This window comes from Amblyomma mixtum, chromosome 3, assembly GCF_055824585.1.
Source record: "Amblyomma mixtum isolate Tamu chromosome 3, ASM5582458v1, whole genome shotgun sequence".
Classification (NCBI taxonomy): domain Eukaryota; kingdom Metazoa; phylum Arthropoda; class Arachnida; order Ixodida; family Ixodidae; genus Amblyomma; species Amblyomma mixtum.
The window spans coordinates 153,656,589-153,678,444 of record NC_143014.1 but is presented as its reverse complement, the minus strand read 5'-3'; the positions used below and the strand labels follow the sequence as shown (position 1 = coordinate 153,678,444).

The 21,856-nt window shown below is 44.6% G+C and overlaps 1 protein-coding gene across 12 annotated transcripts in view; it reads left to right on the top strand.

Moving 5' to 3' along the window:
- Nucleotides 1-21,856, top strand: part of Usp20-33 (Ubiquitin specific protease 20/33) — a 73,414-nt gene that overhangs the window by 38,761 nt on the left and 12,797 nt on the right. For 11 of the 12 annotated variants that reach the window (XM_089581583.1, XM_089581580.1, XM_089581581.1 and 8 more), the window contains 6 exons: nucleotides 1,000-1,065; nucleotides 6,737-6,863; nucleotides 10,397-10,466; nucleotides 12,814-12,919; nucleotides 16,966-17,047; nucleotides 20,912-21,020. In XM_089581583.1, the coding sequence (XP_089437709.1) occupies nucleotides 1,000-1,065; nucleotides 6,737-6,863; nucleotides 10,397-10,466; nucleotides 12,814-12,919; nucleotides 16,966-17,047; nucleotides 20,912-21,020 (560 nt within the window). Of the gene's footprint in view, nucleotides 1-999; nucleotides 1,066-6,736; nucleotides 6,864-10,396; nucleotides 10,467-12,813; nucleotides 12,920-16,965; nucleotides 17,048-20,911; nucleotides 21,046-21,856 lie in introns of all 12 variants that reach the window. The other variant, XM_089581590.1, reaches the window with a different exon arrangement.

Genomic DNA, 21,856 nt, shown 5'->3' with positions numbered 1-21,856 from the left:
GCTTTCCTTGTAACGAAGTGTCAAATTTGCGCTTGGTGCGCAAGCGCAGTCTCGAGTGACAAGTTTCTTGCTGCACCGCCACTGCTGTGATATGATGTGCCATGCTTAGTTGAATGTTTATGGCCTGGAGCTTCTGTTGGTCAACCTGTACAAAGTTCCAACTTCCTTTTTGTGTCTTCCTTCATTTCCTGAAGTTGGGGGCTGACTTATGCAACACATGAACAGAATACGATTATAACTTGAGGGATGACTTTTCACTTCTGTTTTTTAGGTAAAAAAGAACTCCTTATGTTCGAGTAAATATGGCATATCCTAGTACTGTACACGTGCACCTGTCTTAGTCAGTCTGCAACGAATGATAAGCCATGCAGGCACGCAACGTACCTACTTGTGGATTTTGGGCTTTCGAATTGCAGCATGGGGAAAGCAGAGTTTTCAGCTGGCATAGTGTTGCATTACGCGCTTTTGCACCACGCGTCTTCACGCCTCCCTTTCACGCCAGCAGGACACTTTCAGGAAAGGCAGAAAACAAATGAGAACAGAAAAGGGGTTGGTGGCGGAACAAACAGGGAGAAAGAAAAGGTGAAAAAGAAACTGGACAAATGCTATCTCAAAGCAGGATCACTTGAGCTTGTGTCCGCTTTCCATTGCCTTTGGTCATGCATAGGGCAGTAAGTGCTCTTTTTGCAGTTATCTGCAAAGCCATTTCATTCACTGTTTTCATGTAGCCGGTTTTTATACAAACCTGGCACAGACACTTTTTCGGAGAATTTCTGATAACGGTTCCTTGAAATTCGCTTCAGAGGGAGTCTACTGTATTTTGACTCAGTTTAGAGTTCCAGGCTCTTACTCAGTGCCTAACTAGTACATTGTTTATCCTCTAGAGGAGACAAATTCAAAGAGCACCATTTGGCAGCACATATTGTAGCGTCCCATAGCAGAACTGTGTTCCATTGTTTTTAATTATCTGTATGCTCTGGTCATTGTGCCATGTTCCAGAGTGTCCACGTACCGCCACGAGCTATGACCTAATGGCTGTCATCTGCCATCATGGAACTGCAGGCTGTAAGTATTCGTAATACTTCCCACATCTTGCATCCCGTGTTCAGATGGATTGTTTTAGAATGTTCACTGAACTCTATTGCAGGGGTGAATTTCTCTATTTGCTTTTATGTGGAATACCATGATTGGAATATTGATTGTGGAATATTGATTGTTAACAGCAATGGCCTAATCACACTAAGACTGTGTCAGGGAACGAAAAGCAGATTTCACAGTTAGGAACTTCTATTTTCATTGCACTCCTCTGGAAAGCAATCATACATTAGTTTTGCAAAGGAGTTCACAGGTAGCTTGTTGAAAAGAATGCGTATTTCAGCGTAGAAATTGTGATTTTGGTTGTGAGTTTGTGAATGGTTGAGAGCATTGTAGTATGAATTCATAATGAGAGCAACCCTTCCCATTCATTTTACATTAGTACCGTATTTACTCGCATAATAGGCGCACTCGCATAAAAGGCGCACCCCTAGTTTGGTCGCGAAATATCAGATTTTTTTATTTCCGCGCATAATAGGCGCACCCCGAACTTGACACTGTGATCAATACTGTATTTACACGATTGCAAGCCGACGCCTCGCTGCCCCCCACCCCCAATCTTTATTTTAACAAAGTTTTTGCTGAACTGACTACTGGTCCACACTAGTGCTGCTGACCCACAGCACGTACAACGACATCATGTAGAACAGCCGCACTCAGTTTTCAGGGATGCTCACTTTAAACGTCTGTTTGGAAAGTTTCATCTCCAGCCGGAAACGTTCCCGACTTAGGCCCGCGAAAACCTCGGCGCCTGGAGTCACGTACGAAAATTTAGGCACGCCGCAGACGCAACTGCCGCACTTCTCGGCCACGTCGAGTTTCCGACCTGCCGCACGCTTGCCGTGTTCGAGAGCAAACTCCCAGCCGTGTAGCTATTAAGGTGCTTGCCCGTCGAGCTAAAACAGCAATGCTCGGCAGCAAAGCCACAAACCACGATGAACTACGCGCTACCGCAGATCCCGGCACTTGATAGCAACAACAAAAAAAAAAAAACTTGGAGCTGGTGATGCTGATGGCGATATAGATAGTGAACGCTTGCAGCGGAAGAAAACATTGATGATGATGATAAGCTTGGCCTTGGGCGCACTTCGCGGGCGGCGGCGGCGTCTAGAAGCTCCTTTGCGCGTGTGTGGCCTCCGCGATGAAGCGCCCGTTGCGCGCAGCCGGAGCTGATCGCGGAGGCCTCGACGCGTGCATTTCAAAGGCTATTCCCGCGTGGGTCGTGGAAAGTTTCGGTGCGGCCCTTACACGTTTTTTTTTTTATATTTTCTTCGGGAAAACGGGGTGCGGCCCGTACACGAGTGTGTTTATGCGGTATGTTCAATTTTGCGAGTCGAAAAATTTCCGGAAATTTTACCCCGCGTAATAGGCGCACCCCGAACTTTGACCCGGATTTTCTGGAAAAAAAGTGCGCCTATTATGCGAGTAAATACGGTACTTCATCCTTGCCTTCCTTGTACAGCTGAAATTGACTATGGTGATACACTGAGGATAATTGTATTTTCATTGTGATAAGTTTTTGCGGCAGAAGTAGTCCAATACACAGGCTGACAGCACCTGTAATCGGATTTTATTACTTAATATTGTTGAAAGCTTGATGTAGGCTTGATTCACTGCGTGATTTCAGACAGCTGGACTTTACTGACAATTGGAACTCTTTTGCAAAATCTTTTTTTTTTTTTTCCCCCAAAGATTTGTTTGTCAAAATCATGCATGCAGTGAGGGAGCAGCTGTATGCACATGTTCATGCACACACGTACACACAAACACACAAAAGGTTGTCCAGTATAATTTAGCATATTGTAGGAGAACGAAAGCTGTGGAAAGTTCATTGCAGTCATCGTGCGCATGTGACACGCTGTGCATTCCAAGAGCAGTTACACACACTTGTGTTAAAAGTGTTTTGATCTTGGGCTGTGTTAAATGGACAGAATACAATATATTCTAATATCTGCACTGCTATAAGATATCAGAATAGTGATAACATGAGCAATCATTATCATTGTTACTGGAGGATAACAGTCCTTAGGGATTGGTTTACAAGTCACTTTTTTCTCAGCTGTCATAGGACAACACTCCGCATCAGAGCTGTTTTGTCGAGCTCTTCAAATTTGCATTTTTTAGTGCAGTAGCACTGCTACCTGCATTTTCGCAAAAACCCATGTCTGGAGCCTGCTTTGTGGCATGTGTTCCACCTCCCCACCGGTTTGTGGGCAATCTGCCAGGTGCATGTGTGCGTAAAATACAGGGCGTACTACGTCCGCCGTTATGGATGAGGGTGATGCCGGTGAACACACTCAAGGTTTAGTTGCATGCAATGTAAATATCCCAAAAAAGCAGAACATTGAACAGCCGTCGCCGTAGCTCAATTGGTAGATCATGGGATACAAAATTCGGAGGTTGGGGGTTCGGAACCCACCGGCAGCATGTGGTTGTTTTTCCTTCTGCTTCTAATCAATTGTTTTCATGCGATTAAATATTTACACTATTAATCTCCTTTTGATCAACATTACAAATTACGTTGTGTTTGGCGCATGATGGCCTTATACCCGTGCCACACGCGCACAAGAAATGGCAGTAAATGCTTAAGGCCTTAAGTTTGTTAATGCCATTATCGAAAGTGACGATGGCGATAACGCTTGCAAGGTAGTCAAAAGTTTCATCTTATTATAAACATTCCTAATGAGCAGAATATATCGGGAATGATGTTCAAATGTAATGGAAAAACGATTTTCCAGAAAATACGGCTGTTCCTGCTTTACAAGTCGAAAAAGTAGCCATAAACTCGCATGTCAGCACATAAGTCGAGAGTACCAGTCAATAAGGCTGGTTAAAATGGCGCTCTTCGCATCAAAAATGCGGTTTAGGTGCCTCATCTGGCTGAAAGTTAAGAATTAACCATTTTATAGTGGGCTAGGCAGTTGTAACTGACAAAGCTGCATGCTTTTCTGCGTGTGGAATGGGAACGAGAGTACACATTGCACGGGCGAATGAGTTGTGGCGAACTCAGTAGGTCGCGAATGGCAGTAAGGCTAATGCCATTAAATTTATGCATGTGGCACCGCACGAATGCCATTAAAACTTAAGGCAGTAAGCACTTAATGGCATTAAATCTGTCCGTGTGGCACGGGTATTAGTTGCCTATGTGCCATAAAACCCGACAGAACACAACAAGTTTTCTTTAAAAATCCCCTCTGCTCCTTGGTTTCAGTGACTGTTGGCTTCCTTCACGCGCACACACTCTGCCCGCCGTAGCAGGTGGCAGTTCAGCTAATTGGTCTTGGTCGCAAGAGGTTGCGTGGGGAGAGCAACCTGGGTCTCGCAAGCCCCACTGAGCGCAGGTGCTGCCTTAACAGGGCAGTGGCGCAACGCTTAACCGCTGCACCAGAATGCTATAAGGACTCCTTGCGACTCAGGAGTGTAAAGTAGAGAATGACTGTATATAGGCATTAATCCATTAACACTATCGCACCATGCCCTTCAGGCGGAGCTTAAGTCTAATAATTTTGCTGATCTTTGTCTGAAGCCTGCCTGACCTTGAAAAATGAGCCTCTAACTGAAACAGAGCGAAAACTAAAGTGCTAGTGCACCAAATTCGCATTTCACCTAACTACGCTAAATCAGTCTTTTTTTTTTTTTTTTTTTCTGCCTTGTGAACAGGACCTGTGCAGTTCACCATCATGTGGCACCGTTTCTGGAGTATATTGCAGAAGTAGACTGTAAAGAGAGCCCTTCTATTGAGTTCTCGCCCGTATATTAGGCTTGTCAATCTGTTCGTGAGGCTGTGGGCCCGATTTATCCAAAGGATGTCAAGCATTTTGGACTGTTATTTGCATCATGCCTTTCATATGCATGGCTGTGTATACTCATAGTTATGCTAGGAAAGGCTTTGTGTAAACTTACATGCAGTATTTCTGAACTTACTAGTTGAAATATGTGGCATGTTTATGGTAGCAGTGCTTTCAGCCTTTTTCTCTATACTTCCCACGTGTGATACTTGGTCCATCTCAAGCTTTTATTTTACAGTATGAATACAGCCCAGTGCAGTAGAACCTTGTTAATGCTTTTGCTAAAAATGCAGAGGGAAAGCATGTTAACCGAAAAAACTGAGCAGCCTCTAGGGTTTGAAAAATGGGAGTGAAGAATAAGCACACGTGCATTTATTGACACTTTCATGTAGTATAAAGGCCAGTCAGTGTTGGTGCAAGATCTGAAGAGCTTATCTGGTGTTTGTAGACTTCTGTTCTTATTTGCTTTGTCATTAGCAGTGTGAAACTTCGCAGCATATCCAGTCTGGCAACAGCAAAGGAAAAAGTAGCATGAATCTTAGTTGTCATCATTGTTTTGTTTTGTTTTGTTTTTTTTTGGGGGGGGGGGGGAAGCTTCGCCTCATTGCCCTGATGCATTGCAAAGAAGCTGCCCTGGTGGCTGTCTGCCACTGAACTGATGTTGCATGTAGCCAGGCTTGGCTGATTCCTATGTTAAAACCGCTACGGTTGGTCGCTAAATGTATCATATGGTCAGAATTTGGTGAAATATGTTATATTTGCTGGGAAATTGTATAATCCAGGAGCGTATTAACCAGAGCTAAAACAGCGTAACTCTGTTAGATAATTCTATTGCTCACAATTTTTAACGTATATACCAGAAAATACAGTAAAAACTCATTAATTCTAACTTCAGGGGACCAGAAAAATGTTCACATATTTTGAATGACCCTTAAAAAAGCCAAGAACTGCTTGCATCGCGGTAAATTTATTTTATGAAAGACTGGGCAAAGGTTGCCTTATTTTAAGATGAGAACGATTTTTCACTTTTTGATCAATGCTTTAGTGCTTACATAATTTTAGGAGAATCAAAACAGAAGTGTTCAAAGACTGTAAGGGCCTCCCGCAGTCTTTGTGGTGCAACACGGTGGAGCTCCACAGCTCCCATGTCACACCCATCATAAGCGGCACCATTGCTTGTGCAGGGACTTCGCCACACAAAGAACGAATGGCACATGACAAGCGCGCAGTTTCGGTGCACTGAAAGAATGGAACCACACGGACACAAGCAAAGAAAACTGTGCCGTAGCTGCGAGAGAAAAAAAAATGGGAAAGGAAACACAAGCAATATGGCAATCTGCATCCAAAATATTGCTTAGCTCAGTAAGGTTGGCTGGGTGATGCTGGCTAGTCGAGTCGTCATCCCTGTGGGCTGGCGCGAAGTTCGGAAAAGTGCTAAACAGAAACTAAGCTGTCAGACTGTTCTCGGAGATGGGGCTATCCATTTTTCGTCACACGCACATCAGAGGTGTGATAGAGACTCTGCGACTTCAAACTCGGGTTTTGATTAAGGGCTATTTCAAGGATCTCTTTGCCACACTGGTCGTACCTAGATGCAGCCTCGCTTTGGGAGCTCATTTGAATTAACCAGTGCGAGACCCATAGCGTCCAACGCCCTAGACTTGTAGGGGCATTGGGCGGGACCGAGCCAGCCGCTCGAATTATCTGGATTTTTCGAATTAATGGGGGTCGAATTAATGAGCTTTTACTGTAGTACCGACTGGGTATGTATCAACAAGGTTCTACTGTACTATGACCTCTTTCATGCAACATATGACATAGCTTGGAGCTTATTGGATACATGTTTCTTGTAGTTGGTCACTACACGACGTATGCCCTGAACCACCTCAACGACCAGTGGTACGAGTTTGATGACCAGTATGTTACCTCGGTCGAGCCTCAGGTGGTGCAGAACTGCGAAGCCTATGTCCTGTTCTACAGGTTTGCAACTTTCTATTTATTAGTTTTTTTTTCTTTACTTAATGCAGTCATCGTGAAAAATCTGTTTCTCAGTGTCGAAAACAGCATTAAATGTTGCTCTGTATGTGAGAGCACTCTGATGTTGCATTTAGACTATCGCAGCTTAACAGTGCTGTTTATTTGCTGAAATAATTTACTAATTAACTAGCAGTGCACTTTGTCATCTTATCCACTAACAGCTGGCTGTGTTTGTTGCCATTGTTGCTGTAATTATCCTCACTGCTCGAGAATTCATTGATAAACTCAGTACATATATTAATGCGGAATATTTCGTAAACGATCTTACAGTACACGTAGCAAAAGCAAAAGGTAACTACAATGGAATCTTGGCTATATGTAAAGGACCATGCAGATGCACTGCGCAATTAATATGTCATAATTTAGAAAAGCAATAACTTGCCGGCTTCACATGACAGAGGTACAGTTCCTACCGAAGCTAGTGGGACATAGAGGCCACAAGAAAGCCAAGTTTCTTGGCAGGCTACGCCAAGGGTGTGGTCTGCACTTCCTACATAGCCTGCACAGTGCACCTCTCAGTGTCAGACTGTGCCTCCAGGCAGCAAGGAAATTAGGTGTCTTCATGGCTTCGGTGTTCCGAAAATTTTTTCAGGCACCTGTACATGAAACATTTACAAACGACTACTCTTAAGATGAACCCTGTTCAGTCTTTCAGATGCTACTTTATCATTTCAGTTCAAAACAAATATTTATTAGCCTGATTAGCATATCCAGGCTTAAAGAAAACCAATTCATTAGTTTTGCAATGGAAAGCAACAGTAGTTAATTTTTTGACACGCTCATACAAAATTTCTTCAAAGCGTCAAGTAGTTAGACAATGTAATAGTAAAATGCCAGGATTTGTGAAATCAACATCTTAACGACCATGGAATTATTTTGTGTTGCAAAGAGATGCACGGGACAAGAAATACAGAAAAATAAGACATTTGCACTGGTGGCAAAATCTGTCGGCAAGAAAATGGCATAAGATGTGGCGCGCACAGCAAAATATATTTTGCTGCATTTGCTAGTTGGCATAAATAAGCATTCTGGAGTTGAGCCCACTTATAACAGCCCAAGCTATAATGAATACTCGCTTATTACGAATGAGAGCATTGTTGCCGTCAAAATATGTATTATGGCTATGGCACTGCGATAAAACGAACAACCGTGACAACACCACTCAGTTAAAACGAACATGGAGGGGCCGTAAACTCTCCTGCAAAGTTGAAAAATGTACACTCCCTGCCAGCGTGCAAAACGAAGAGCGCCTTCCAGCTCCCATGATCTCTCTCAAAGAAAGTGTCAACCCGCAAAAAATAATAGAAAAGAAGACATTGAAATTGCAGTTAACCATCGGCTGAATGCACCCAGACAGTCTACAAGGTCATTTAGTGCATTTGAAGTGGAAGCAGAAGTAAGGCAAGAGCGGGACAGGGGCAGCTTTGAAAGTGAAACATAAACGAATAGCATTAGTAGGCGATATTGGAGTACCTTTCATGTCTTCTGGCCCATCTGGTCAAGTGGTACACGTCGCCTACCCAGTGGGATCTCCGCCTTCTGTGCTGCTGCCGTGTGCAGGCAGCACACAGACGGCATGCAGACGGCAGCCAGGCTGTGTAATCATTGTGTAGAGCGGTCAAGCAGTGCACACCAATCAATAAACCTCAATTGGACAGTAGCCGGTGGTTTTCTTGTAAAGCGCTAGTTCTCACCTGGTTCGTAGGTTTGTGCGGCTCTACCTCCGCTTGCTTCAAGAACCTAGTAACTGTAGTGAGGTGTCACTTTATTTAGGGTCCAATGCACTGCTCGAGCGCTTCATAAACAAGGGCGGCACATACTGTATGTTCTGCATGCACGTGCACTGCTGTCGCTTTGTCGCTGGATCCTTGCAACTTTACCAAGGATTGAAGACAAGGATGCTGACTCACCACGGCTCAATCCATAAAGTGGCTCGTCCGCAACATGGTTCTCAGCCAGGAGCACATGACCGCATTGGAGAGCTTAGAAAGCAGCTTGATAGGGTCTGCGTTGAAGAAACAGACGTGCACAATGGACTTTAAATAAACGCCACTCTTGTCTGAATGTGTTTTGGCACTAACAGGGCAGGTCCACTTCAAACTTTGAATCAATAACGCAGTCCGAGTGACCGCCATGTTCATTATAAGTGGGCTCGACTTTACAGTTGACGACCGATTTTTCGGACACTCTAGGAACCGCAAAAACGTCCGGAAAATCACAGTCCAAAAAATGAAATTTCACTGAAAAAATTATTCTATTTATAGCCAGTGTGTCGGAATAAGGGGTCAGTTATGTTGTGCACATTCTGAAGGTCCTCATGACTATATCTTGTCACATGTCATGTACACAGACAATGAGCAGCGACCACTTTCACGAGCTCGGCCTACAATGGCTGTGCTGCCTTCGGCATGTCGCCGACAAATGCAAGGGTTGGGTCAAAGTCTATATGCGAAAGTGAACCTACCGCTGTGGGAACTGCATTATGCCTAATGTACGAAGGGTCTGGGACGAGAAGGCGAAGATGGAGAAACAATAAGAACTGACAAATGGCCAAAACAAGCGCTCCATCAGTGTTGCCCTTCGTAATTAGGTCTAGCAACTGGAGCCAAAATTGGCATCGTAGCCACTCTGCATTGACTTGCGTATAGTGAGAGGCATCTTGCCTGTCATTGAACCGCCAATTGTTGACAGTTTTATGATAGAAAAGTCAGAGTTGCGGTGCGTTTTGTTCGGGTATGTTGACCTCACTTTGAAATGCACCACCATTTTCTTTCGTGCTCACCGCCTCCACAAAGCTGTAAGCTTCTCATGCGCTTCGCAGCTGCCTCTTCCCGTATTCGGAAAGAAAGACGATGAGTTCCACAAACTGCGGCTACTGTTCAAGTTTGTGTGGCGGGCAACGTCCGAGAATGGAACGAATTCGAAACTGTGCATGCGCAATGTGCCGACTTGTATAAAATTTCACTCCGCAATTTGAGAGGCTCCCATTAAGCTTGAATTTTGTTTTGTTTGATCAAATTTTCGATCTCTCTTGCAGTTTTAATTAACGAGGTTCCACTGTATACATTATATGGCATCTTGAGTATTGACAGTGAGCATGAACAGTGAGCATGAATCGAGCACTCAGTTGCGATGAGTCCGAAATTTCAGGCACTCTTATACATTGGGTTCATGGGCCATGTCGCAGTGCCGTGAAAAAATCCAAATAGTCAAGCATGTCCAAAAAATAGGGGTTCCGAATTTTCAGTCGTTGAGTGTATATGCAAGGTGAGGGATGCTGAATTCACTAGCAGCAAAGGAATTAGTGCTAGCTAGAGCACACTGTGACAAAAAGCTGCAAAAATCTACAAAACTGTGCATGAAGCGCCTTAAAGGGTTAAGCTGAACAGTTCAAGGACCACTGTTTGGTTTTCCATAATTGAAGTTTTGTGCAGTGTTGTTTATTTGATGGGAAAATGTCTGTGGCTTACTTGCAGGAAGTCCTCGGAAGAAATGCTGAATCGGCGGACTAGAACTTATGAGCTCATGGAGCGCAGCCGCAGTGAGGTAACAATTTTTCCACTTACGTTTACGATGAACAGTTCACAGATTGTTCACTGTTTCGGATCCCAGATGATTTCGAGGTCATTCAGAGGGCCCTTGTTGACATAGAATCGGACTTTTCCCTCCACACTTTTGCAACACTTCAGAAATGCATTGACATTATCAAGTGCTGCAAAGAGCTTTCTTTCCACAAGAAGTGGCTGCCACTGGACTTTCATTAACAAATTCATTCTGATTATGAAGCTAATGCAATTTTATTTTAGCCCATTATCTGCAGGTGGCCATTTCATATGTTCTGAACCCCGTTCTATTGGCAGGCTGATTATATGGCCTATATGGATTTGAAATGCAGTTATCAAACACATGTAGCTTTCATTGACTGCACCAGTCTTTGGTACTTAGTGCAAAGAGCTGAAAAACTGAGCCCAAGTTCTTGGCCTGTTAATGACTACTAGTTTCCAGCATAATTTCTGACATCACAAATTTTGTGCCACACTGTTTGGCATGCAGTTTCTGTTACCATATTCTGCTGGATTTCTGATGACGTCCTTGTAGCATAAGGGTAGCAAGAGCAGTTAGCATGAAAATAGGTTGCCATCAGCTGGCTACGTCTGCTACAAGAACAACGCTGAAACGAGCAGTATAGTGGCAGATAAGACATGAAATGCAGTACTGTCATTGCGTGAAACTCAGTGACCACAGATTTTTGTTTGGATTATCAGAAGTGTACCTTAACATGATCACAGACCAAATGTGGTTTGCTTTATGGGTATCTATGCATACAAACAGCGTTTTAGACCCTTTTCTCTGTGCAGACTGTGCTGTAAGCATTACTACAACATAAAACACAAGTGAAAGGCACTGATTTGTTTATACACCCAGCAGTCACCAACTGATTTTGTGGTTGAAAAAAAAAAGTTATCAATGTGCTGGTTTCCCAGTAGAGTAAAACCATGTTAATTGGGACTATGGGAGTGGAAAAAAAACGCCCGAAGTATCTGAAAGTTCAGTTATGAAATGGCCCCTAAAAACATTGCCAAAAATTATCTTGCATCGTAGTAAATTTAATTGGCAAAAAATTGATGATAGTCGTCTGCTCCTGTGTGGAAACGCGTGTCAAGAACGATTTTTTCCTTCCCTTCAATGCCTCATCGCATGCACACAGTTGGGAGTGTCAGTGCAGAACTGCTCCAAAATGATAAGGGCCTCCACGGCCTCTTTCACAGTGCAGCGCATAGCGGTGTGGCCTTTCAGAGTGGCAGCATCTATGTGAGGAGGCTTCACCGCACACACATTGAATAGCTCGTGATAAGCCCGCATTTTTGGCACACTGGAAAATCCACACGGACAGAAGAAAAGTACAAAAAAAAAAAAGACAAGTGACATGCTTATCAGCATCCACAACTGCACACAGCTGGGTTTGGTTGACTGATGTGCGGCGATGAGGCCCTCCAATCATCGTCACGACTGCCGTGGTCAGCAGTGTGCAGTGCAGTTTAGGCTTGAGGCGGGACATTCGAACGATCGCTTGACATGTTGAGGTATGACCAGCTATTTTTCATCTGCAGCGATGCCACTAACCTGATATATCCAATCTCGGCCACCACTCTTTCCTGTGCCAAGAGAATTGGAGCCAGACAAAAAGTTTGAATTAAATGTAACCATGGTACAGATTAAGCGGCTTTAAAATGCATTGAAAATATAGCCGGCCAATCAAAATCTTGAAATTTTTTAATTAATCGAAAGTAATTATCCTAGCTTGAATTATCGCGAGTCTACTGTAGTGGAAGAAAAGTGTTGAAAGCTGTGGAAGGCAGACTTTTGCCTTAGCCAAGCAAGTTCCTTACGAAAATTCTTGCTGGGGAATGCTTCTTATGTTCAGTAAGCACTCCCACGCTCCGTTCGCAGTTTAATGAAAAGGAAAATGATTTAGGGCCTCATGAATGTAATCATGATATTGAGCTGAGTTGAGTGCACTCAGTGTTAAGTCTGGTTCTTTGGTTGACCTGAAACACAATACATGCAGCTCATTCTCGTGCCTAGCTCCGCCACGGTGGCTCAGGGGTTACGGCGGTCGGCTGCTGACCCAAAAGACGTGGGTTCGATCTCGGCCGCCGCGGCTGAATTTCGATGGAGGTGAAATTCTAGAGGCCCGTGTACTGTGCGGTGTCAGTGCACGTTAAAGAACCCCAGGTGGTCGAAATTTCCGGAGCCCTTCACTACGGCGTCCCTCATAGCCTGAGTTGCTTTGGGACGTTAAACCCCAGTAAACCAATCATTCTCATGCGATTGGTCCCCATCATGTGTACTTGATGGCTGAGTTGATTTTGATCACTGGTTTCTGTTGCAGCCCTGTCTGTTGAGCTTCTTCATATCCAAACAGTGGGTTAACCGGTTTAACACATTTGCGGATCCAGGCCCTATTGACAATGGTGACTTCCTCTGCATTCATGGAGGTAAGCTCCAGGTTCAGCATGTTTTTAAAAATACAAGAACTTCACTTTTGGTGAAATTTTGGTTCTTGTTCTCATAGCATCAATGTGTTTGTGGCATTGACTTTATTGTTACTTACGACTGATTATTGTTCTTACTCCAAATGCCCAAATATAGTATGACCAGAGCCCTTCAATACTCCTCATGGTCATAGAACTCCTGTTGAATCGCCGATGGCCAGGTAGTCAAGACACGGGTTATCCGAAGTGTCCACTGCTATGCAGGCATCCGATGCTATACGGCGTCGTTTTGTTAATGGCCGAGAACGTGGTTTGGGCTCGGTTATGTATTGTGGAGCCCTTCGAATATCCTAGGAACAGTGTCAGGCTTCAGCTTGGGCAGCTCACGTCGCAGCGACACAACGTCCCCATTCACTGCATAATCATCGTGCCGAACGATATCCATGGGATTGAAATGCTTCTCACAAACACTCGCATTCGTCCAATTCCACCAACTTCTTTTCGGGGGCTGGCGTGTCTCCACTTCTCTTGCAGCTATCGTCGGACAGGAAACAAAAAAGAGGGCACCTTTGCGTCATTGCTCCTGTAGCCAGAGCAGCAACCCATCACACAAGGTGAAGGCATCATTCACAGACAGTGGTCGCTTATTCATAGAAACACACGTATTCACACACTTTCACACAGTGCCTGATAAAATGCCAGAACAAGAAAAGAACACACCACACAAAACATCGCTTTCTACGCTGTTAGGCAGCCTCCCGCTCCACAAAACGGGCTCTGTGATTGACGCCAGCGCCGCTGTGCAGCTGCTTTAAAGGGCAACTGCAGCACTTTTTTGAGAATTTTGCGATATTCAAGGATTCAAATCTATGTAGGCTGTAGGTAAAGCATGCCGAGTGTTTTTGCACTAGCATTTAAAATAGTGACGTAATCAACGATTGAATTTTGCGCTTCTCCTCAATGTACCGAAGGAGTGCAGAGAAATTTAGCATGACGTCACGGAAGGTATGATTTCAAATTACCGCTGTCGTCAGCCGCACCCTGCCCTGACTCGTTAGACGCTGCCAAACAACTCCCGGCACGGTTTGCCTTCGGTGGTGTTGGTTTTTTTCTTTCAAAGAAGGCGTTTGTGCGTTAGCAATGTACCAATACCTTCGATGACGTCATCATGCGTCCCCCACTTGGCGGTGTGCGCTGCGGAGAAGCTTGAAGGGCGTCCGGATTTGAATCGACGATTACTTCACTATTTCAAGTGCTAGCCCAAAAAGACTTCGCATGCTTTGCCTGCAAGTTTCACACATTCGACCCTCCCAAGCTCTTTATTTCTAAAACCTATGCGGTTTCCCTTTAAGCAGTGCACCAAGCTCTTCCCATATAGTTAAAGAAGTTTCATGACCATAAAGCAGTATTGAAAGACTCTGGTATGACCGAGCTTTCTCTAAATATGGGATTGAGTTTCAAAGTCGCAGTTGTATTCTTCTCTTAGTTTGAAATCATTGGTGCAACTGAATTGTAGCAGTAACTCATGATTTAACTGCAAGATTTTTTTAAGTATGGTATTGCTCACTTATATAATTTACTTGTTTTACAGACTTGTAGCAATGTTGTTTTTACTTAACGAGCTGTGTGATAAAAATGCCATAAAATTGATGCCTATGCTGCAGTGGAATTTGAATGGGAGAAGAAATCGGGGACTTCATTTGCAATTTTCTTAGGAACGCTGTCATCCTTTCATGCAGTGAAAACACTGGTAGTGTTCCCAAATGGTAATCTATTAGTCTAGCATGGCTTTTTGTTTCTGTTAATATTATTATTTAGTGTCCCCATGCCAAGTTTTCAGGCAGTTGAATGGGGCATAATTACCCCACTTCATGGCCAGCTCAGCCATGAGCCTTGAAGTCCTTGTCTTCTTTTTTGGGGATTGTTTGAAGGATGTTATATTCAAAAAGAGACCGTTGGTTGCATGAAGTTCAAGTGAAACATTGGAGAGGCTGTGACAAACTGTAGGCATGAATATACAGCACCTGGACAGTTTATCATGAGCCTTAATCGTGCAGGGTACTGGGTAAAAACTGATTGAATGGATAACCTTGCTTGATGAATGCCTTTTTAGCTATTAATTATAATTACGTAAGTATCTACTCGATTCTAAGCACCCCTTTTTTTTTCACGGTCGCAATCCTCGAAGTGAGGGGAGGTAAAGAAAAACCTAAAATGGCCCTCTCCCCCACTCCCTTCTTGTTGGGTGATATCTCAACGAGACCGGCACGAGAAATAACATTTTACTTGGTAAACATTCAAAAGGAAAATAGGTGGAGACAGTAAACCCGCTGCTTGTGTCTGATATTCAGTCACTCTCACTGCCATTAGAGTCCGTCACACCACTTGAGCCGCTGCTCTCAGTATTCAACAGCAAGTCGTCTTCCATTCTGTTTAACTCTTTTAAAATGACTTGGCCACAACGTCAACTTGGACCCGCTTCCACGCGTCCGAAATCCACCTTGCGATGGTTGACAGAGATGCTTTCTGCAGCTTTCCCGTTGGCGTCTTCTTCTGGTCAGGGTTTCGCACCCACCCTTCGTACTCCTGTTGAAGATTAGCTTTGAAAGGTTTTTTGACATCGAGGGGTTGCAGCACTGGCGTCATGCCACCTGGAATCAAAACCTGGTCAGAAGTTTGGTCTCTACCTCCGGGGTAAGACGCAAAATGCGTCCAACAGAAGCATCGACCGCGTGCCTGCAGGTCTGTCGAGCAGTGCTCCCGGGCGCTGCTGCCACATGACTCGAATTCAGTCGGACACCAGCTCTGCTGCAATCCACCCTTTTTCCTGGACTCTTACGATGACACCTTTAGGAAAATATTTTTTGGCCTATTTTTTCTTTTGAGGATGATGTATAGCGGAAGCTTTTGGCCATCAGCTGTTATGCACAGCATCACTGTGACGCACTGCTTCTTGTACCTGTTGTCTTCACCTTCAATTCTTGGGCTCCTGCTCCTGCTTCAATAGCTGTGCATGCCCTCGACATGTCAAAATACACCGGCATCTCATCAACGTTGCCAACCTGGCTGAGCTCGTAATTGTGTTCCCTGCGGAGCTTCATCACATACCACTGAAAAGCGACAAGTTTTTCCTCGAAATCGGCTGGCAGGCTCTGGCATATTGTTGTCCGGTGTTTCAAAGAAAATTAATTTCTTCTCTTCATACACTCTACCCAGCCCTGGCTTGCATGAAACACCGTGCAGGGAATCTGCATTCTTTTGTGATCTTCATCACTTTCATCTGGATTGCACCGGCAGTGACAGCGAAGTGCCTGCATTGTTCACTGCAAAGAAATTGCGGATGTCGGCCCTTGTGCAGTCCCGTGAACTAATTTGGTCGCGCTGCTTCCTCCACCTGATAATGTAGGCTCGGTCCATGCCAAACTCCACAGTGACACTGTGGTTGCCATTATCTTCGGCAAATGTGATTGCAGTTCACTTGAACTTTAAGGTGTAGGCAGCCCTCTTCCAACTCATTCTGACTTCCATTCGGGCAGTCTGACACCAAACAAAGCAACGTGATCCTGCCATGCCACCGATACTAGGCCCACATGACAACACGCTGATAGTCATCGGGGTCGCTTTCGGCCGGTTTTTGGCATTCTGTGCTGCCATCTGTCTTGTAATGTCTGATTGCAGCAACACAAGAAGCTGGCTTGACGACAGAGTGAGCAAGCACACTTGGCAGCCTTGGTGACACCCTCTTCCTCGCAAAAAAAGGGGTGCTTAGATTCACATGCAAACTTCTTTTCCATTTTTTTTTCGCGAAAATGAAGGGGGGGGGGGGGGGGGGGTTGCTTAGAATCACAAAAATGCTGTACTTGTTTTTCCCAAATTGTTCCTGCAATAAGTCTTTGTAATTGACTACAGAGCGAATACTTGGCTGTTTCACTGTACTCATATGCATCATTGAGCCCACATCGTTGTATGAGGGTGCACATTTGGTCTCGAGGCCACTTTTGCTTCAGAATTACACGGTACTTTGAGCAGGTTGTTTTTTTGTTTTGCAGGTGTGCAACCAGCCAAAGCCCATATAGCAGAGGAACTCTGTGTGCGACTATCCCAGTCAGTCTGGGAATATCTGCATGACTCGTAAGTAGCCCCAGGGCACACGGACAAGCTTTCACATTATGGCTTAGACTCAGCATGGCATCTCAGGTCCACTTACTTATACTGACAGCAGCGGCACTGCTTTGCATCCTAGCATAGGTGTAAGTGAGGCAGTATGCCCACTCTTTCAGATGGCTGCTTGCATCACCATCACCAAAATTCTGTGCAGCTTGGAAAGGCTTCATTTGCATTTGTATCTTGTAGCATTTGCACAACTAAATTTTAGTGTGCTTTTAGCATGTCTGCGTTCATTATTTTACTCGAAAAAGTGCATACATTTTCAAAGTAAGGTAGTTCTGTTTATGTGAGCTAGGTCATGCAGGTTCAGTCTGTGCAGTGTCTTCATGTCTGGTTGAGTGTTAAAAAAAACCTTTGCACACCCCTTTAGACTTTGTCTTTGTTTACCTTACATACTGACCTTGCACACGTGACAGAAAATATTTCACTGTGTGGACAATATTCTTATGCCTTGATCAACACAGCACCTCTGTTGAACCAAACAAAACCTCCATCAACTTTTCATTGTACCTAGTTGACCAAATTAACTTGTGCTACATGTGGACAATAACTGCTAACAATAGCTGCTAAATTTTGATATGCTGTGCTGGTTTTTTGTGAGCACTGATAGACTCCCAATTGATTTCTATGCCATTACTTAGGTAGGTGCCTTCTCATTCTAGATAACTGCTGCACAGGAACAGCAGGTGCATTCCTGCATCCTTTAAATGTTGTAAAGGGCAGCACGTATTGTATTATGGGCATTGACAATGAATCCTGCAGTGAATCCGTGTCAAAGTTCTGCAAAAATATAACGTCGGCAACACTAAGCACAAATATTGATGGCAGGCAAAAACGAGCAACGCGAAGGGCCCGTGAAGGTGCTCGGGTGTATGAGCTCTTTTATTTGCGCCTTATGAATTTTTTAGTGCCATGCTAAACCATAGTGTGTGAATTGCACAGAAAGTACCGTCTTGCTTGCGTAATGAATGCAGTTGCTATATTTTGTTGATTAAAAAAATAAGTTCTTGCTGATATATTACCCCACATGATGAACGAAACCTCCTTTTCAAACTTCTCTGTTTTTGTTGTTTTGTTTTGTGAAAAAAATTTGCCAATGGTTACCACGCCTGTGTAACGCCACACTCTGCGCTAGCAGTTTGCGTTGGTGATTGTATCTTTATTAATTTCTATTTGCTCTAGAATATTCCTTTATACGTAATGTCAGTCTTGGCGCAACCAATCTAACTGCGCCATAGCGGAAGCAACAAACACTAGGTCGCGCCATTGCGCAAAGAGGACGCCACGAATCCGTGCAGCGGCAGTTTGCGCAAGCGCTACTTTGCTCTGCTGCGCACAGAGGGCACCACGGATCCTGACTTGGTGCTCGGCCAGCTCGGCGGCGCAGTGCCGCTCAGCTTTCCGCCTCTCCTTCTCTCGCTCTCCTTCGTTCTCTACGCCAATGCCGCCAACGCTGCAGAACCGGGAAACGTGCCCTTAAGTGCTGTCGCACTAAAAAATGCATTCATTGGGTAAATAAATATGGTAAGTACTAGCGCCAGCCTGATATGAAATTTGGTGCCCAAAGAAAGGAAGTTTGGGATAAGTTCATGTTTCAACACTTATCTATGAGCGCCTTTGGCTTGGCTGCAATTGGCTCAGGCTGTTCCTTTGTTCGAGAAGTATGGCAGAATTCCATGAGAAGTAGCTTCGGTGGCAGCAGGCATCTTTATGCACAGGGAACCTAGCTTGCTAAAAAATGAGCAGCTGCTCTCACATCTGCTGCAAGCGCTCTGCTACTGGAAAGAATTATAACAGGATCGCTGCTTTTGCTGGTGCAGAACAGGAAAGCGAAAGGGACGTTTGCTCTTGTGGTAATGTGAACTTCAATAACATCTGGAGTGGCGTGAAATGCTGATGCCAACGAGTTTTTAGTAACTATGGTATGGCAATAGGGGTGTAGGGTAAGTGTGCATCATGCACAATTGCTCATCTATCCATTTCAGGTAGGAATGCGATGTTACAGGCATAGTGAGGAAGGATGTGAGGCTGGGGTGGGGAGGGTGCAACATTGGCAGTGTTGGGAGTGGCTGGATGCAGTAAGCAGGCATGGGGTGTGGGTGTTGGAGGAAGGGGAATATGGGGTACTCTAATGACGCCAGCTAAAGTGCCACGATTGCATTGAAGGAAAGTAAGGAACTCAGCCACAATATACTGAAAGCTGGGCAAAAGTTTGGGCAGGAGTACCTAGAAAATTCACATTCTGTATTCACTGTCATCACAGACAGAGATTTCCTTGGTATTCTCTCATAATAATTTATGCTCGCATTTTTTAAGTGGATACAAAATCAGGCACTTCTTAAGCATACAGGCGACTGTTTCCTGAGGCACTCCGTGCCAGGTGGCACACGGTCACTCAGCAGCAGTGCATTTACATGGACATCGCAATCTTCCAGCAGGTGTTGAGATATGTCTTTTGTCCAGATGGGAACGTCAGAAGCATCCAGGAGCTCCTTTTGATCAGTTGATAGGAATGATTTCGTGGTGGTAAATTGCATCTATTTTTTTTTTTCCTGACATCCTGGTAAGCAATTTGCCTTCGTTACAGGCGTAGTGCTAATCCAACTCTCGGTTCCTAATTTAAGAGAGCACGTTGTTGGGCAAGTTGGTCATACATACTTAAACAAGGGAATTGCGCTAAAAAAGACATGCCCGTCCATGTCCTCTTCTCGTCCGTGTCTTTTTTACCGCAATTCCCTTGTTTTTCTCAGTTTCTAGATGGTGCAACTAGTCTCCTTATACTTCATCAACCAACCCACACTTCACACCTCTCTTGCAGGGCGCTTTCATTTGAATGTTACGAAGGAAGTTCATTTCTGAAGGTTGATTCCAGACGGGATATAAAAAATGAAGCACTGTTTTACAAAGTTGCGTGATTTTAGTTATTGTGCTTCGAACCTATTTTACCTAGTGTTTACAAATGCCTTTGTATATGATTCAGTTTCAACATAAAAGTGACTTTTCTCTTCCATTATGAATAAAGATAACTCATGTTACATAGGAATAACTATGGTATTTCATATTGTAGCTAGACTGTGAGCCACACAAAGGCATCAGTAATTTTATCTAGCCCAGCTTGCATTTTGGAAATGTGAAACAAGTAGTTGGCCTCTCTGGCTTCAACTGAAAAGCCACAGAAAATTGTCCTTGAGGGTCAGTTCTCGTTTTTCGGTGCGCATGGCAGTGACGTTTCAGTGGTGGTTAATAGATTCCAGAAAACACATCACAGATTGCCGAATTACTTCAGGTCAAGTGTTTTCTCGGTTTCCACTAGTGGTCCAATGCGCGTGTTGTCAGTTCCACCCCTGAGATGGCACGTGATGAGGCAGGTGGCATGGGAGAGGGGGTGGGAACATGCAGCAGCCTGCAGTTGATGCTAAATGATGTGATGTTCGTCGACCAAGAGCACTTCTAGCAGCTTTGGTTGAGTGTCTGTGTGCTCGGTACTGAGGCGGCTTGACACTTTCAAGTGCAGAGAGGAACGTCGGGCTGCAGAGTAGCTCAAGGTAGCAGTGATGTGGGCATCGCATACTCTGTTAAGCTTAAGTGGGACCTGTGCTGTCAAGAGTGCACGGTTAGAATGCCTGGTGTAGTTCAGAGGAATGCCATCTCATGCAAGCTTGTAGCTACTTAACGAAGCAGGCCCGGCAAGCGGAGTGCCTAAGTGTCCACTTAGAATTTGCGAAGGGGGGCTATAAAGGGTGTGGCGAGAGTCTTGTTATTTTCTGGTTTACCGTGTGAAGTATCTTTTCTGAGTTTCTAGAATCACTTGCATTTATGCCAATGCAGGTTTGGAGGAGGTCCTGCCTGCACACACCTCTACACCTGTCCCACGTGCACCAGTGAGCGCGAAGCCCTAGAGCGGAGACGCAAAGCTGAGCTCGACACTTTCATCGCGGTAAGCAAGGCTGCTTCCAGAAAAAGTATGTCCTTGACACTTCAAGTGTAGGTCAAAGCTTTTGCATTGATGCGATTTCCAAATTCAACATAACATTTCAAATTCAGTTATTCTATGCTGTATTTCACAGCTATTTGCTCCAAGTTCACCGACTTTAAAACATTTGACAAGTAGAGTAAAGAAAAAGGAAAGGGCATTGTTATATCGAGTAGTACAACCGTATTTACTTGTGTAATTTGCACATGCTTAATACATTACCCAGGTTTATAAAGAAGACCTTTGTTCGCATATTTTATTCGCCCTGCTGCAGCTGACCACCAGCATGCATGCCAGTGCATGCTAGATAGGCTTGGAAAGATCGGTGCGGCCACATTGCCATGTGCGGCTGCGAAAGGTGCAAGTGGTGAGGAGGGGAATTGTGCGCCATTCACTATGCTCGCTCACGCTGGCGGTCTCTTTCCCAGACGAACAGTTGCACCCGCGCCAAAATCCAAAACTGCCGAACCGTTTGCTGTTTGGTTTGCCGCTAGTCAGCTGAGCCGCACGTGAGGGCGCTATTTTATCGCCTGTTATTTGTTAGTTGTCCCAGTTCACTTTGGAGTCGTCGGACTTTTAACCTATTTGCTTCCACCGTCTGTCCGCTGGGGCACAGCATAACCTGGGTTGCTGACTGCTGGCTTCGTGGTTGTATTGCGCGTTTATTGCCTTGGGTTGTGCACACACCATCATGCCACCCCGCGGGGAGCTACATTAAGTAGGGCGGGACAGGAGAGAGTATGCATCTTATATTTAAAGTCAACTTTTTTTTGGCCCATTAGTACAAGTTGAGGGGTCGA